This window comes from Triturus cristatus, chromosome 5_1 (assembly GCF_964204655.1).
Source record: "Triturus cristatus chromosome 5_1, aTriCri1.1, whole genome shotgun sequence".
Classification (NCBI taxonomy): domain Eukaryota; kingdom Metazoa; phylum Chordata; class Amphibia; order Caudata; family Salamandridae; genus Triturus; species Triturus cristatus.
The window spans coordinates 168172988-168188941 of NC_140587.1; the positions used below are offsets into that span (position 1 = coordinate 168172988).

The following is a 15954-nucleotide window of genomic DNA, read 5'->3' on the forward strand; positions in this document are numbered from 1 at the left end:
AATAGACGTGCTAATTGGAGGAAAGTCCAATCTTCCTCACTAAACACAACCATAAAGAAAGAATAACACATGGAAACAAATTTACTATTGCGCCCTCCATGATATACAATGCAGATGACACCATCTTCATCTACAAAAACGGCACTGTGCTCATTCAATCTTCAGATCGGTATCTTGAACTCTTTCATCTCTTTTCCTACCTCAAGGACAAACTAGACAACCATGCCCCGCCTACTCCCTTGCATCTTCCCTTTGTCCCCTCCCCTTCCGCAAACCCCAGTCTCGCTCACCCAACTTAGCGCTTCCCCCCACCCTTCTCTCTTGGCGATCACCCTCCCTTATTAGGACACTACTTCAGTCCAACACCTGTCCTCCCCCAGCACAAATGCTATCACTCCCTCACACCAACATAACTCAGACATCCCCTTCTCACACTCTTCTATAGACCCAGACACTTACACTACCATCAACAAGATCAATACATCCACGGCCGCCTCTCAACCAACCATCACCAAGTCTTCGATTGTGAACTCTACCGACGCTGGCTCCACAAACTGCCCGAATTCGGCTAGTTCGTTACACTATAAAGCTTCCCTCTGCCAGGATCCTCTTAGGAGTCGCTTCTCTGACTATACTTGACACTATAATTTCTGAACTTCAATTGATTGTGGCTGACATCCTCAAACTAGTTCATATCACGTCAACCTTAAACACAAGTGGTCCTCACACACACCTCCAGATTAACAACACTAACTTCCAATTGCCACTCTGCCTCCATCTCTTCCTGTTCACGGGCCATCCACCCTTTTTTGAAATCCACACTGTACCATAACCACTCCTTCAGACCCAATAGGCTACTCAGACAGTTATGGGACTACAAAATACTTTCCCTACTGGACTATTAATGTGTAGAGGTGCCACCCCTTTCCCAACCGTAGCTACTTTATAACCATGCATCGGCCAACCACGCTACACCCTATAAAAAAAAAAAATCAAGACTAATATCACTCACCCTCTCAGGGCATCCAACCACAACAGTAGGTTTATAAATAAAACTAACCTAAAACCAGTTTCCACCTCACATACACCCATGACCACACTCAAAACATCCCTCAATTGCGTGTTACTCAATTGCCACCCAGCTGTGAAACATGAGGCGGACATAGCCGATCTCATTCTTAACCAGGACTTGAACAGCCTTGTGCCCACTGAATCTTGGCTGAATGAATCCCCAGCCTCAATCCTTGACAAACTAGTCCCAAGTCATGAGATCATCAGACTAGACCCTTTAGGCCATTCTGGGGCGGCTTAGCCTGTATATCTCGGTCCGTACTTTCTCTGATACAATCACAGGCTCTCTCACTGCCTTCCTGCGAATAGCTAAGGATTAACATCACCACCAATGATAATTCCAGATGTTCTCTTCCCACGTTCTACCCCCCGCGAGGAGATAATCATACATTCATCCAACAGATCATGGAGAGTATCTCCTTTAACAACGATGAACACAACAACCAGATTTTTCTTGGTAACTAACATTCATAAGAACAATTCCAGTGACCCTCTCGTGAACAGTTTCAAATCCTTCCTCCAAGACCTTAACTTTATCCAAGCGTGCAATAGTCCAACCCATAACAAAGGGGCCACCCAAGATTTAATCATTGCCTAAGAGAACATCAAAGAAATTGTATCCACCCTACCTTGCAACTAGACTGACCACCACTGGATCACGTTCCACATCTCAGAAAGGGCAATTATTTCTAGGGGCCAACCTATGAAGGCCAAACACTGGGTCCGAGATACCCACAACATTAACCCACTCACTATGTCGACTCTTAGTGACAGAATCCTGCTCCCGCCCTCCTCTATGGATTACGTTCTTGACTGCACTTAGTACCACATAAATTCCATGTCCAAAATCATGGACACCCTTGCACCTAAACAACTGAAAAGAATCCTGACCAAACGAACCAACCCCTCGGTTCAATTGTAACCTTAATGAGGAAGCCGTCACCTCAGACTCACAGGAAGAGTATGGAGACATTCCCCGCCTTGTCCAACCTCAAACTCCTATGGCAAAGAAGAAGTGCCTACAGCAGGGACATCAGTAACTCCAAAGCAACCTCCTTCCAAAATCAACTAGACACAGCAACTAATCAACCAAAAAAAACGTTTCCAAATGATCAAAAACCAGATGATCCGCAAGAGCGACCCCCCCTTCCTCAGACAACAAAACACTACCTAACTGCGAGACTTTCACCACCTTCTTTGCAGAGAAAACCATGCTAACCACCAACGATATCCACAACACTATGCAACTCCTATCAACTGAATGCCCTCTACATCCTACCCCCTCAAGATCAGGAGGGATGCCCGGAAACCCCCACGCTCACCTAAAAAGAACGCTTACGGGTACAGCGTCCAAACCTTGGAAGAAAATGACATCCTAAACATTTTGACCTCTCTTAAATACTCCACCCGCTTCAACGACCCCCTCTCCTCCAAATTCCTCAATAAGTCCATCCACCTCCTAATCCCATTATGGGCTAGGATAATCAATGCGTCACTCACTCAAACCACCATACCAGACTGCCTCAAAAGTGGGCAGGTTATTCCTATATTAAAAAAAAAAAAATCCAACTCCAACAAGTCTGATACCAACAATTACCACCCTATCTCCAACATTCCAACCTTAGCCAAACTCTTAGAAAAATGCGTACACTTACAGCTTCGCAATCACATCGAGCATTTCCAACTCCTAGACAAATGTCAGTCGGGCTTCGGACCGGGTCATAGCACCAAAACTGCTCTGGTCCACATCGTCGACGATGCCCTTTGCTCACTAGACCAGAATGAATATTTCCTACTTATCCTTTTTGATCTGTGGCCTCATTTGACACTGTCAATCATGATATACCATTTTGAATCTTCTAGAACACAGGATGGGTCTCCCTGACACTGTACTAAAATGGTTCTCCTCTTTCCTCCACAGCACATCTCAGCGCATCCCAATCAACTATGCTCTCTCCGATCAATCGCCAGTGTTGTTGGGCGTACTCCAAGACTCTACTCTCCCTGACATTGTTTAACTTAGATACGGAGCTCCTAACTGAAACCCTCAAACTAGCCCACATCTCCTACCACATGTACGTGGGCGATACTAAACTATCTGAAAATCGCCTCTCCTGAGGACATCAATATCCTCAACAACACCCTGACAGAAATGCAACACTGGCTGAGCCGTAACCACCTCAAACTCAATGCCCTCAAAACAGAATTCCTACTGATCTCACCACCCATCATCGCCCCCTAATATCAAAGGCTGTCTCCATCATATTACTGCCTTGAATTATACCCCACAAATTATCGATTCTGCAAAATCCCTATGTATAACCTTGGACAAAAACACATTAGTGCTACCGCCAGAGGAGCTAACCATCAATTACACATCCTAAGGAAACTAAAACCTTTCCTCCACTTGGCAGACCTCAAAACAGCAGTTCAAGCTCTTTATTATCAAAATTAGACAACAGTTGATCTACCCTTGTGGTCCTTAAGAAAATCTCACTTGCACCTCTAAAGGCTACCCTAAATGCAGCTGCTAGGCTCATCACTGGATCTAAAAAACGTGATCACATCGCTACCAACCAGTAATCAATGAAATGGCTAACCTATGATGCCAGGATCCACCACAAAATTGCATGTTTAACCCATAAAGCGCTGCACCACAATACTCCCTCTTACCTGACCCAGAAATTGACCTTATTGGGTGGGAACAGTTTCTCTAGAAAAACAAGATCCTTACTAAAGTCACAAAAATCCAATAAAAAGAAAACCTCTCCGGGATTGCCCCCACAATCTGGAACTCTCTTCCCCACCAGATCAGATGCAACCCATCCACCTCCATCTTCAGAAAAGAAGTAAAAACTCTACTTTCCAACAAATTCATCTCATAATGAGGATCTTACCTCCCTATCCTCATGAGCGACTATTCCCTGCCACTCCTATTTTTATTTGTAAATGATGTTCTATTGTTCTTTGTAATCTATGTATGTACATTATCACCACTTGTGTTCGGTCACCGGTAAGAGTCTTGTTCGCACTATATAAAACTCTAAATAAATATTTCGGTCATTCATCATGCTACTGGCTTTATGGTGCATCATTCCATCTACTATGTAGAGCCTCCATTACATAGCACAACCAAATATTTGACATCTCAGACGTACACAGAATACTCACAGATTACATTCTTTAAAATCCATGCAATGTTTTCTGTTCTTCACTGCCACAGGCTTTTTCAATGGAATGGTTAGGACTCCCATTTATTTTGCTCAAGCATTACATATACCTTAAAAATAAGCTTTGGCAAAACAGGCAGGCACAAGAGGTGAATGCTTAATTTTGTACATTAAAGCCTTACTTACTCGCTTTGCTAATGCATGCTCCATATGTGATATCATCTGGAACATGCATTAGCAAAGCGAAAACCGATATCATAAGTTCGAGTATAACTTACAAGCCACCAACGTACCAGCAGTGTCTGAGCAGCAATTCTATTAGCCAAGTCACTGGGCATCCCCATTTTGATAGCTCCGTCCATTAGTGCTTCAGCAAATGTGTAAACCTGAGGAGGGTGGAGGGGGAAAGGAGACGTTTGCACATCAGTACATTCCAATTTTTTGCAGTAAATACGTTGAAATGCAAGAGTTACAGAATATCAATAATGACAGGAAAACACAGTTATTTCACCCTCTGACTTTCATTTGCCCTACAATCACATGAACATGACCGCTGAGGATTGATACTTTCAGGACTTTTGTTTTGCGAGTAAATGATGGTTCTTACTTCTCAGTGAATGAGTGAATCTTGGCTCGTTGCCATTGGTGATTGCTCTTTAGGATTTTTTTAATTTCTCTGTGCTGTTGCTGCAAACGGTCAGGTTTTTTGTACTCGACTCTCAGCCATTCCACAATCCTCTAAGTTCTACACTCTGCAGTTTCTATACTTGGTGAGGATCACTCATCTATTCTGAAGGATAGGCCCTTCCATAGGTCCTCTGAGTTCTACACTCTGCCATCTTTACACTTGCTGAGGATCACAAAAGGAGGAGGAGGAGGATGACTCATCTATCGTGCTATTCTGAAGCACAGACTCATTGTAGAGGCACCAACTTGTTCTTTTATCACTGATGATTTACTCATTCCTTTTGCATTATGATATAATGGGGTAACCCACAATTGTCAAGGACCTGGGTAACGATTGGAATAGGAAGCAGTGGTCCTAGACTTCTTTGAAGTTACAATTCAGTTATGAAAGACATCTTATTAGTCAAAGGGCATCAGGTACATATCTGTATCATTAATGTACCACCATTTTCTTTATAAAGCAAACAAGTAAATCCTCGAAAAACACAAAGGCACAAAATATCACTCCAAAGGTGACAGTTTATTATTTAGTTACTTTTAGAACTGATCACCATATACAATGCTCCAAATGGAGAAAGAGGTCGCTTCAAGGGGAGTGTGAAAAAGAAAAGTGCTCGTGTGGTAGGATAGATATAAAGGAGGGGAATCCAACAGGTAAATGCCAATCAATTATACATTCAGGTATCCTTGGTAAAACTGGTCGTGGTTCATAGTGGCACCAGTTTTACAGATAGGCCTGTCCCTTCCAAATCAGAGGTTGGAGTTCAGTAGAAAGAAGGAGAGATGCACATGGAGGGGACTGATGAGGAAAAGGCTTTGAGGAGCTTCATGATAGTTATACAGCGAAATGTCAAGTTCAAGCAGTTGTTTATTTGATTAACGTATATTTATGGTTTAAAAAGACCAATAAAGAGAATATAAAAAGTTGTGAAATGTTTAGTGTCACTACGGTCATGTCACAGCAACAAAAAAGCACCAATATGCATCGGCCATAACGATAACTCTTTGTGTAAAGTCTCACTGCAGAAGATACAGATAAAATGGGTATCCTTTAAGAGAAGTACTTTTTTTTCGTAGGATGGAAAAAAAAACATTTGAAATTGCCCATCTGATACATTGAGTCAGAAATGTGTCACGCCATACTAGAAATATGCTGATATCACAAAGAGCAGACACCGATGCATGTCTGTCCTATTGTGGGAATGACGCCTTATTGAGACAGGACATACCCCTATTTGGCAATACTTACATATGCCACACCGCTGCCACTCAGCCCTGTGTGGATATCAATGTAGGACTCTGGAACCTCCTCACACAAACTGCACGACGACATTACAATCTTCAAAAGCGCTGCCTGCTGGTCTCCGGCATAGCAGCCCCGGCAAAACACGGCAGCACCGGCCTGCACAACACAGGGTAGATTTGGTAGGGCTCGCAGCACACTGGTCCCTGGGGGAAGAAGCTGAGAAGGGCAGAGCGGATAAGTGACTTGCATTTCAGTCGACAATCGAACATACTGTTGCTGGGTGTCTAGCAGCAGGATTAGTGGTCGCACTAGAACCACAAAAATGCAGCATTTAGCCCAAATTCTTACAGTAAATTTAGCTCATAATTTTTTTTTTTTGTTAAAATATGGTTAAACAAACCAATTGCTTTAGTTCAGGAATAAGTTTAACACCTTTTGGCTTCAGTGAATAAAAATGCACATCCTGCTAATGAACAGGGATATAATACACATTTGGGAACTGGAATGTGTGAGTGAATTTATCAGCTGCAGTACTCAAGTCATAATGAAATCAGCTAAATCCAACATCAAATAGGAGTTCCAAATAAATGCCATTAAAAGACATCTCTATTCATGTGACGTTCACTTTCCATTTGAATTCAGGAGGGACTTCCAATTCCCATTGAAATAACTCCTAGCTGGATCAACATTATCTTAAGCCTTGGAACACAGCCTGCTGACACCTGCAGTATTCGCGGACCCCTTATCGCCCTAAGAGCTCTCGAAACCTGGCTCTTTTCTTTGGCACCACCATAATATTTCTAAGGGTAGATGCATTCATACTACCTTTCTCTTTTCCATGTATTTCCTGAGATCACAATCATGTTATGTGTAATATGCACTGACTTAGAATACTTAATACATCTTGATGAACTGAATAAATAAAATAAACATTCACACAGACAACATATGATCTGATTTACAAAAGCAGGTTGAGCATTCCTCACCCACAAACCACTCAATTAATTGTTTTTTTTAATGGCGTAGCTCTGTAGCTTTGACAGGCACAGCACTATCACTGTGCACAATCTGTATTCAACCACTAGAGCTCAAATGCCCACAGGGACGAGTTCCAATACCCACTTGCACTGGTTGCGACTCCTATCCATAGGATACAATCACACTGCAGCTACACCATAATCAACACTGAGTGCAGCCCTTCTTCCCTGCATGCCATCTTGTTGTTACTGTATTCACCACTGCAGAAGCAAAGCCCAACCCAGTGGCCCCTTCCTGCTCTTATCTATGGTCTTGCACTACTCCCCTACCTACAGCCATGCACGCCCACTCCAGGATCCAACACTTCTCTGGTTACTGGAAGCTGAAATCTGGATAAGAAATGTAAGTTGCTCTCAACCCCAGGTCAAAAGTTAATGGAAACTGCCTTCAACCCCAAGACAGGAGTTAGCACAAGCCTCCACCAACCCCAAGCTAAAGTGTAACCGATACATCATCCAGCCACAAAGTATGTAGTAATACAAGCTGCATCTAACCCCTGGTTGAAGGGCCTGGCTAGCCGCCTTAAAACCCAAGCTAATGTGTTGCAGATGACCGTGTAGAGCACAAGCACCATTCAATCCGAATAACTAGGGTTTTGGGAAAATGGAGCCTCAATAGCTAGAGTTTTTGGGTAAATTGAGCATGTGGATTTATGTGTTGAAGTGAGAACACTGGAATCCCAGTGTACTTCAAGCTAGAGTAGAGGGTAAGAGAGGAGTACAGATTACATTCTCGCACAGCTCGACTACACAACAAGTTGTAACACTCTTGCTACTTTGCACAAATATAAATGTTCTATTTTGCAGAAATATGTATAGCGTAATAGCTACAAACTGGAAAGCCTTATGATCACCGGGAAGGGGATGCTCCATGAGCCACACTGAAGGTGAACTTTGTCTGCCATGTGCGAAGCTCATCGGTTCTGGTTCAACTTGGGCACAAGCATGGAAGAGGCAACAAAGAAGGAATTTGGAGTCGGGCTGCAACACATACGTGCTTCTCTTCCTCTATATGTAAATCAGACTGTGGTGAACGAAATGCAGTGCAGTGAGGAGGGCTATCACTGCTTTCACCCTTCCAGTTCTGATCAATGATTGGTCCAGTCTAGCGGCTTTTCAGTTGCTCATGAGAAGTTCAAACTGAGCCTGGTGCTTTATTTACATTGTAAAGCAGCAACTGGGGTGCTGGCCTTGACCAGTGGCAGTACACTGCATGGTTTTAGTCACTTTGCGCGCCATTGAGACCAAGTGCTTAATTTGAGCCGGTGGGTTCCGGTGCTCAGCACCGCCACTTAATTGTCAGCAATGACACTTATGACAGCCGCCACATGGTGGCACGGTTTGTGTAATTCAGAAATGAGCAGAACAACAATTGTTTATTATTCAGTTTACATTAAGAACAACAAATAACTGCCACCCAAGTCATTCTTATAGCTTATGGGGCCTCAAACAGTCTAATATGTCACCATTGTAGCAGAGTTATGGGTAGTAGTGTTGGTACTATCTTGGGCAGCATGGGCAGTGGCAATGGGTGGCGCAAGCTTTGATGGCCTCCTTTACAAATTAGGCGCTGAAACGCTACCTGCTCTATTTCAGATGCTGTCAAAACTCTTCCTCCTAGTTACCACTTTAGTTGTAGGTTTAATTTATGGATACAGGCCAGAGGTATTAAAAGTGTCGGGCGCATACCCCTGGGGGCCGCGGATGTGTTCCCAGGTTGGGTGCAAATGGGTCTGCAATTACAGGTTAATAAAGGTAGCTTGGAAGTGCAAAATGCGTGTTTCTGGGCTGTCTTCATTTACATACAGCAGTTAAAGGCCATAAAGTGTGAGCACAGTACTACAGAGTGGTACGGTGCAGAGTGAGTAAATGTGACGATAGAGTCAAAGACCTAGCTAAAAAGAGGAAAGAAATCGTAATTTTATTGTTTCCCCCCTTTGGTAACTGCATTAAAAAAACACGCACTCACCTCAAATGAAAAATAAATGAAAGTTAAACTAATCAAAGGGAAATATACTGGGTTGCTTTATGACAATGAGACGATTAGTGGAGAAGTTTGAAATGTTTCGGATAACATGTACATCCAGCTAATGTAATCTAGGGTAAGAATGAAACCTAGGATCTAGGTTGGGTGACTAGATTAAAAAGAGAAGAGTCCCAATCCCAATGGCAGAGGCTTCTGATCACATGTTTTCAAAGTAAAATAAAGCTGAATGGCATGCAAACTGTGTCTTGGACATATCTTTAACAAGCATTGGCATAGCCAATAGGTCTCGCCTTTGGGACCTTTCAAGTGTTTAGCCATGCAACAGTTGCATAACTAAATACTTATAAGGTCCCAAAAGCGAGACCTATTGGCTATGCCAAGCGGCTGCAAAAGTGATCGCGATCAAACATCAAAGAGGCCGTGCGGCCGCGAAAGTGAAAGTAATCGTGGTCAAGCGCGGCGCGTGCGCGCACATGCACTGTAGCTCTAGGCTGGCCTGGTAGCACTTTTTGGAGCCCTCTCAAAAAGTATCGCCAGACCTGCGCATGCGCTAGGTGAGGCGAGACCTAAAAAGGAGTACGCATATAGACGACGCCTTGTTCTTAGCAACATGACCGGACTACGAGTTAGGACCTCACACACCTCAACTGACATAGGTAATACCTCACATTTCTACAATCAAACACGTAGGTCTACCAGTAATCGCTCTAGACCATTCTAGTTAGACAGTTCTAGTTCAAGTTAGAATGCCACAATGACACAGTAGTGGGAGTTGCATGCTATCATGCTCCAGATAATATAACATACCAATGCCAGCTTTCCTTCCAAACACTTTTCACACCACAAGTAATACATTTTTCTGCACTAGGCCTGCCCTTCCACACAAATAAGCTCCATGCAGGCTAACTTGCCTCGTACACTAACAGGGCACCATGTAAAGCACACCCAGACAAACCAGAGTAGGCAGTAAAACGGGTCCTTTCAGCCGAGCTCGGTGCAGCAGTGCCCAGCTAGCAGCCCCAACACACATTATAATACAATATAGCCCAAAGTGCTAGTGGACATGGAACTTTGTGAGAAGGAACACTGAGCGCAAGATTAAGACGAAGGGCTTGAGTCTGAAGAAGGCACTGGGATCCTGGCTTGGCTATAGTGAAGAAAAGGATCTCGTAAGAAGGGTATAGAGATGGATCAAGGCTTGGCTCGTGGCACCACATCACCCACGCCAGGGCGTGGGGGAAGAGAGAATGGCTGAATCAAAGCCAAGCCTGGGTCTAGCCTAGGAGACAATGGGCCACGTCCTCAGGAAGGCACATACGGGGTTAAAAAGGACAGGTAGCAGGACATGGCTTAGGCCCCTTCAGTAAGTCGCCTGCTCTCAACAGGCATGGAGAGATGAATCCTGTTTATGCTAACACTGAAGAATATAAACGGGAGAATGTTTGTGCAAAAAACACTCATTCACAGGCTATTACCTGAACTGTAAGTAAGTTCAGTGGAGACCACACAGTTAAGCTGAGTACCACGCACCAATGCAGCCATGGGGCTGAGTCAAGCTAGAGAACTTAAATGAAAAAAGAAGAATCCAGGTGCCAGCTGAGGCTTGACATAAAATAGAATTCTCTGTGCACCACCAGCCTACGTACAATGGCAGTGGAAGAAACTGAACTAGTGCTCTACCACCTGTGCACTGGTTTTATTGAACTATGTGACTGCTCATCATAGGCATGAGGAGGGTCTGGGGTACATCATTCATGGAGAAAACACCATTAATAAAGCCCTTGGTCTGCAGGGTGTAGCGCAATCAGCTTCAGCACTGAAGAAGAGAAAGAAAAAAAATCACAAAGAGAATGCTAACTCGAGACACCTGGAGAAGAGCACAGTTGTGGGACTGTAGCCGAGGGGCCGCAGTGGGATATGGGCAATTCACATAAAATAACTCGACTAAAGGCCACAAATTGTGAATCACAAACATATGCGAATCGATGCACGCGCCATTTAAAAAAAAAATTCTTTGGTAATCCCAATTAAACAGGGCAAATTCAAGAAAATTGTTGTGCACGTTTTTGAATTCATTCTCCGATACATGACATTTGATCGGTGGTCAACAAAAAAACGCATCCTGTACCATGTTACAACACTTTTAATGAGTTCTTCAAGCACCAAGAGGTTTGCTTCATTGTATTGGTCTGTACCATTCATATAGCACTTTGTAGTGCTGATGGGGGTTGAAAAATGTTCGTATTTGTATTGGCACTCTTTCCAAAATGTAGGGTTGAGCAGAGTATTGGTGGTAGGTGGACCAATAAAAGAGGCGCTGGGTAAGGGTCATGAGGTCTGTACACGTGCTGCAGACATAGGGCATCGTTGTCGCTCTGCATGAAATGTTAAGAATCAGTCTGAGAATTAACACATACTGGCATTCGAATATTCATTTATCGGGTTCATCGTAACATATTAGTAATAACCATGGGAGAAGCTCGGTTTTTCGTGCACTCTTTAAATTCAATATGGTTGCAGATTACTCATATTCTTGCCGGGGGTTGTATGTGAAAACGTTTCCTCCAGTATGAGATTTGATGATGGGAGGGACAGATAGGAGAAGAACCAAATCTAGATCAAAGACCTCTGGATTGGTCATCGTTGTGGAATATTTGCTGAAGGAGGCAGGATGAGCTGTGCACATTGCTTTGAACAGGATAGATCTGCCAGCAGGATCCAGTGTAGAGTTCGAAGAGCAGGTGAAATGCATGTCCTGCCAAAGGTTAAGGATTATTTTGCAGATGCATTCCGGATTCTCTGGATCTACTGAATGACTCCATGGGATGCTCCGAGGTATACACAATTGCAACAGTCCAGACAAGAAAGCATTAGGCTAATAGTGGACTCTACCTATGGTCCCGAGTAGGGAATATTCGACTTATGCTTCTCATCTTACAAAGGATCCTATTGTAATTTGATTCACTTGAGGAATCAGAAAGAGGTTTGTGTCCATGATCATGTTTAGATCCCTCACCTGCAATGATGGGTTAAGATGTGGTCCACGCGCTCTGTGGTGGACTGGTGAAAGGCCGTCCATTTATCACAGGCTAATGTCTCCGTTTTTGACTCATTTTATTTGAGTTAATTCAGTAGTTTCTCATCATTTGTGGCAAGGAGACAATATCCAATGGCACAGCAATGCATCTCAGATCGGCTTTGAAGTTTTAGTAAAGTTTGTGTGTGGCCCACATGGGTCATTGAGGATCGCCCACATGGGAGGGAAAAATGGTCAAAGCAGAAAAAGGGCAGAGATAGAATGCAGGTTCAAGTATTACTCCGGAAGTAAGCTAACCTGGGAAGGACTTTGCTTTGAATCCCAATATACTTGAGTCTCTGGAGTAGAGTAGGTGGGATGATGGACGGTATTAAAGTCAGCAGAAAGATCCCCTATCAAAAGTGCAGCTTCATCATTAGAGTCCATTGTAGTCTTAATGCGGTCCCATGTTTCGGACTGTGCTCCTAACTGGGCACAGTTGTTTGTATGTCAGATAGAAGAATAGCCTCTATGTGAGCTCCTAGTTGTACGCCGACAATTCTTTAAACAATCTAGTTCAGGAAACAAGTGATTGTCTTATGAAGTTCCTTGCTGGTACTGCAGAGTCAGTTTGCCCATAGGTGTTGTTTGTCTTTTCCAGTACTTTTTTTTCTCTAGATTTAAGGGTTTTCTGCCATGATGCGAGCCAATCAGCATTCAGACATCAAAGGGAGGTTATACTGGTTGCTGATGGAATGTTGTAGTCCAGGGCTGATGTAAGCCAGTGACGGAACTTTCGAACCAAGATTGGAGGTGGTGTTTGTAAGTGAAGAAATACAAACATTACAGAATGCGGCATAGTCCAGGCTTTTCTATGCTTCAGCAGTTGTTTAGGCAACTTCAGGATCAAATTGGATATTTGTTGATACCCGTGATGACGTTCAGAGAGGTAAAAAATTGCATCTCGGTTATTCTCCAGTGGGAGGAGGGGGAGGGGGGAGGAAGGGAGGAAGAGAGCTGGCTAAGACATAATTTAAACTGCACGTAGCGATTCCACGTTGTGTATCAGATATTCGGAAAAGGGTAGTTCATGTTTGAAGTCACCTAGTGAGGAGAGAGGAGTGATTGGGATGTTTGGGGTGATATTTTCAACAACGTCTTCAAAGAGGAGAGAAACGCGAGATTGTAGCAGGGGAGGTTTAGAGAGAAGGGGGAATGCAGGAGAGAAGGAGAAATGCAGAAAAGAAGGGGCTATAGGAGATTACTGGACAAGCAGTAATTCACATTCTGATGCAGTGTGATGTAGAATTGGGTTTTGTAGGTATTAACTTTTGTGCACTGTGGCTACTACTACAGCGCATTCTCATGAGGACTTTGTAACCAGCAGGTATTGCTTCATGTAGGCGTTCTGGCTTAGCCAAGTTGCTGCGGTGAATCACAGATCAGTGTCCGTATCTGGCATATCGTAGATGTTAGTGTGTTTCTTGTTCAATGGTCTTGCGTTCATGAAAACACTGGAGAGTAGCACAGGATGGAGTAATGGCAATTGTTGTAGGCGACGGGGTTAGTAGGGACTGAAGGACGGTTGCAGTTCACAAGATGAATGTTGGGCCTGAAGAGGAGTTGGGGTCAGGAAGGATGACGAGTGATGTTACGGGAGAGGGAGGGAATGGGGAAAATAAAGAGGGGAAGTATAGGTTGGAACGGGGAAATTCGAGGGAAAACCGCAAGGTAAAGAGTTGAGGGTAGCAAGGGCTAGGAGGAGTAAGGTGAATGATAAGAAAGGAGATGGAAGTAAATAGGAGATAAGGACTGGAAGGTGAAATATGTTTCAAGCAAGATCTTGATGTTGTAAGTCTTGTGAGAAGGTGGTTGTAGACCGAGTGAATCATAGAGATGAAGAGAGGATATACAGGGGAGAATAGAGTGAAATGCAGAAGGGTGGGCAAGAGAAGAGGAGTAGACGGGTAAAGAGGCTAGAGAGTTGGCCAGGCAAGTAAAGTCGGCATAGAACAGAGAATGCATGCATGGGACTGAGCAGGCAGAGAGAGATGTCTTATAAGAAAGAAACACAAAGATTACACAGCCAAAATGGTACCGTTTTACGAAGCTGGTGATGGTAGCTCCCTGCTGGAGTTGTTGAACAAAAGTATAGAGTTGGCCGAACTGCAGACGGCATCTCAGAGTAGCCACCCGCAGAGACGCCAAGGGAGCTGACACAACAGAGCCTAGTTGCACTGTAGCATTGGAGTTGCAGGGGGCCAGAGGGAGATAGGGGATAGGGGACGGACAGTGAGATGGGGCAATCCGAGGCTCCTAAACCAGCTTACCCTCTCAACCTGCTCCACGCTCCCGGTGTACCATTCTCAACGCTATTTACAGCGGGAGTGTAGCTAGCATTCCACCCCCTCTCCCCGCTGAGGAGGCAGCCAGCTGTTCCCATACCATCACCGCAGCAGCAGTGACTAGCAGTTAAGGCCCAGGCCACCCAACGTTGTGGAGCCCGCTGTGCTGTCAATTACCGAGGAGCCAACTGGAGGAGCACACTTAGTTCCTGACAAACCAGACAGTGGTAAGATGTTCATAAGGGTGCGTGTGCTGTGCTGCGCAGCGGGGGTGAGAAAGCAGGATCGTGTGGCTGTGGCAAAGTGGAGAGTTGGGTGGACTCAGCCATGTGGCGAGCACCTTGGATATGGTCCCTTGCGCTCATAGAGACACTGCTCCTCACAATAAACATTATTTCCACATAAGACCAGGAGGCCACCAGCTAAAAGCTAACCATCGAAACCTAACCATCGAGTGCACATGTTTAAAGTTACCAGGCGACCAAAAGACCAAGCAAAAATCCAACATATTGAGCAGACATTAATATAGTAGCAGAGAACGTCCAATTTAGGTAAGTAGTAGCGGATATTCAAAGATGGATCTGCCTGGCGACTGTACGTTTCACCAGAGTTACTGTGCATAAAACATTCTTTGCCAAAAAGTATATGCAACATTTCTTTGCACTTTGATTTAGTTAGTTTACTTTTTCTTCTGTATGGCCTTGGATGTGTGGCATCTTCAACCCATAACTTTTGTTTGGCGAACGGGACAAACTCACTCTAGAGACCGGGTCAGATCCTGGCCAACAGTCAATCACACAGAGGACGCACATTTAATCAAATTTAGCTACCATATTAAATATTTGAGCCAATCTATGTTGGAAACTGAACTCTGGAGTGGCTCTTCCCTTCTACAAGCATGTACAAGGGAACCAGAAAAAAGGGCACCTGGCAACTCAAAGTGACAGATGAGGATTCCGTAGCTAAAGTCCTGCAACCACGAGTTATATACGGAAGTGATGAAGAATGGAAAGAAGCAGCAGCTTATGTTATAGGCCAGTATGGAAGAGGTCTATTAGAGGTGTGCGGTAATATTCTCCAGTCCGTCAGAAGATTGGTCATCTCTTGTACAGAGATGGGACCTGCCACAGTGGATATTCCAGTAGATTCAGTGTCAAGATAAGTTTGGAATATATATGAATGTGTTGCCTTTTCAATGTACAAATTAGGGATACAGCGTTAATATGGATTGGGGAACTGTGCGAGAAAGAAAATCTTTGTGGTGGTGGGTGAGGTGGGGAAGAGAGTGATGAGGAATAAATCCCACTTCGTTTCCACCAATGCAGTCTTCTTGCCTAATCTGGAACATATGCTCTTTGAAGACTTGGACAGAAACACATCCTAACTAATTAACCA

General features: G+C 44.0%; 1 protein-coding gene across 1 annotated transcript in view; it reads right to left on the minus strand.

Moving 5' to 3' along the window:
- The window catches only part of PYCR3 (pyrroline-5-carboxylate reductase 3), a 28549-nt gene that overhangs the window by 3447 nt on the left and 9148 nt on the right, over positions 1 to 15954 (minus strand). Inside the window, exons 4-5 of the mRNA XM_085604771.1 lie at positions 6178 to 6390; positions 4535 to 4627 (exon numbers count right to left, since the gene is read on the minus strand). Of these exons, the coding sequence (XP_085460897.1) occupies positions 4535 to 4627; positions 6178 to 6390 (306 nt within the window). The remainder of the gene's footprint in view (positions 1 to 4534; positions 4628 to 6177; positions 6391 to 15954) is intronic.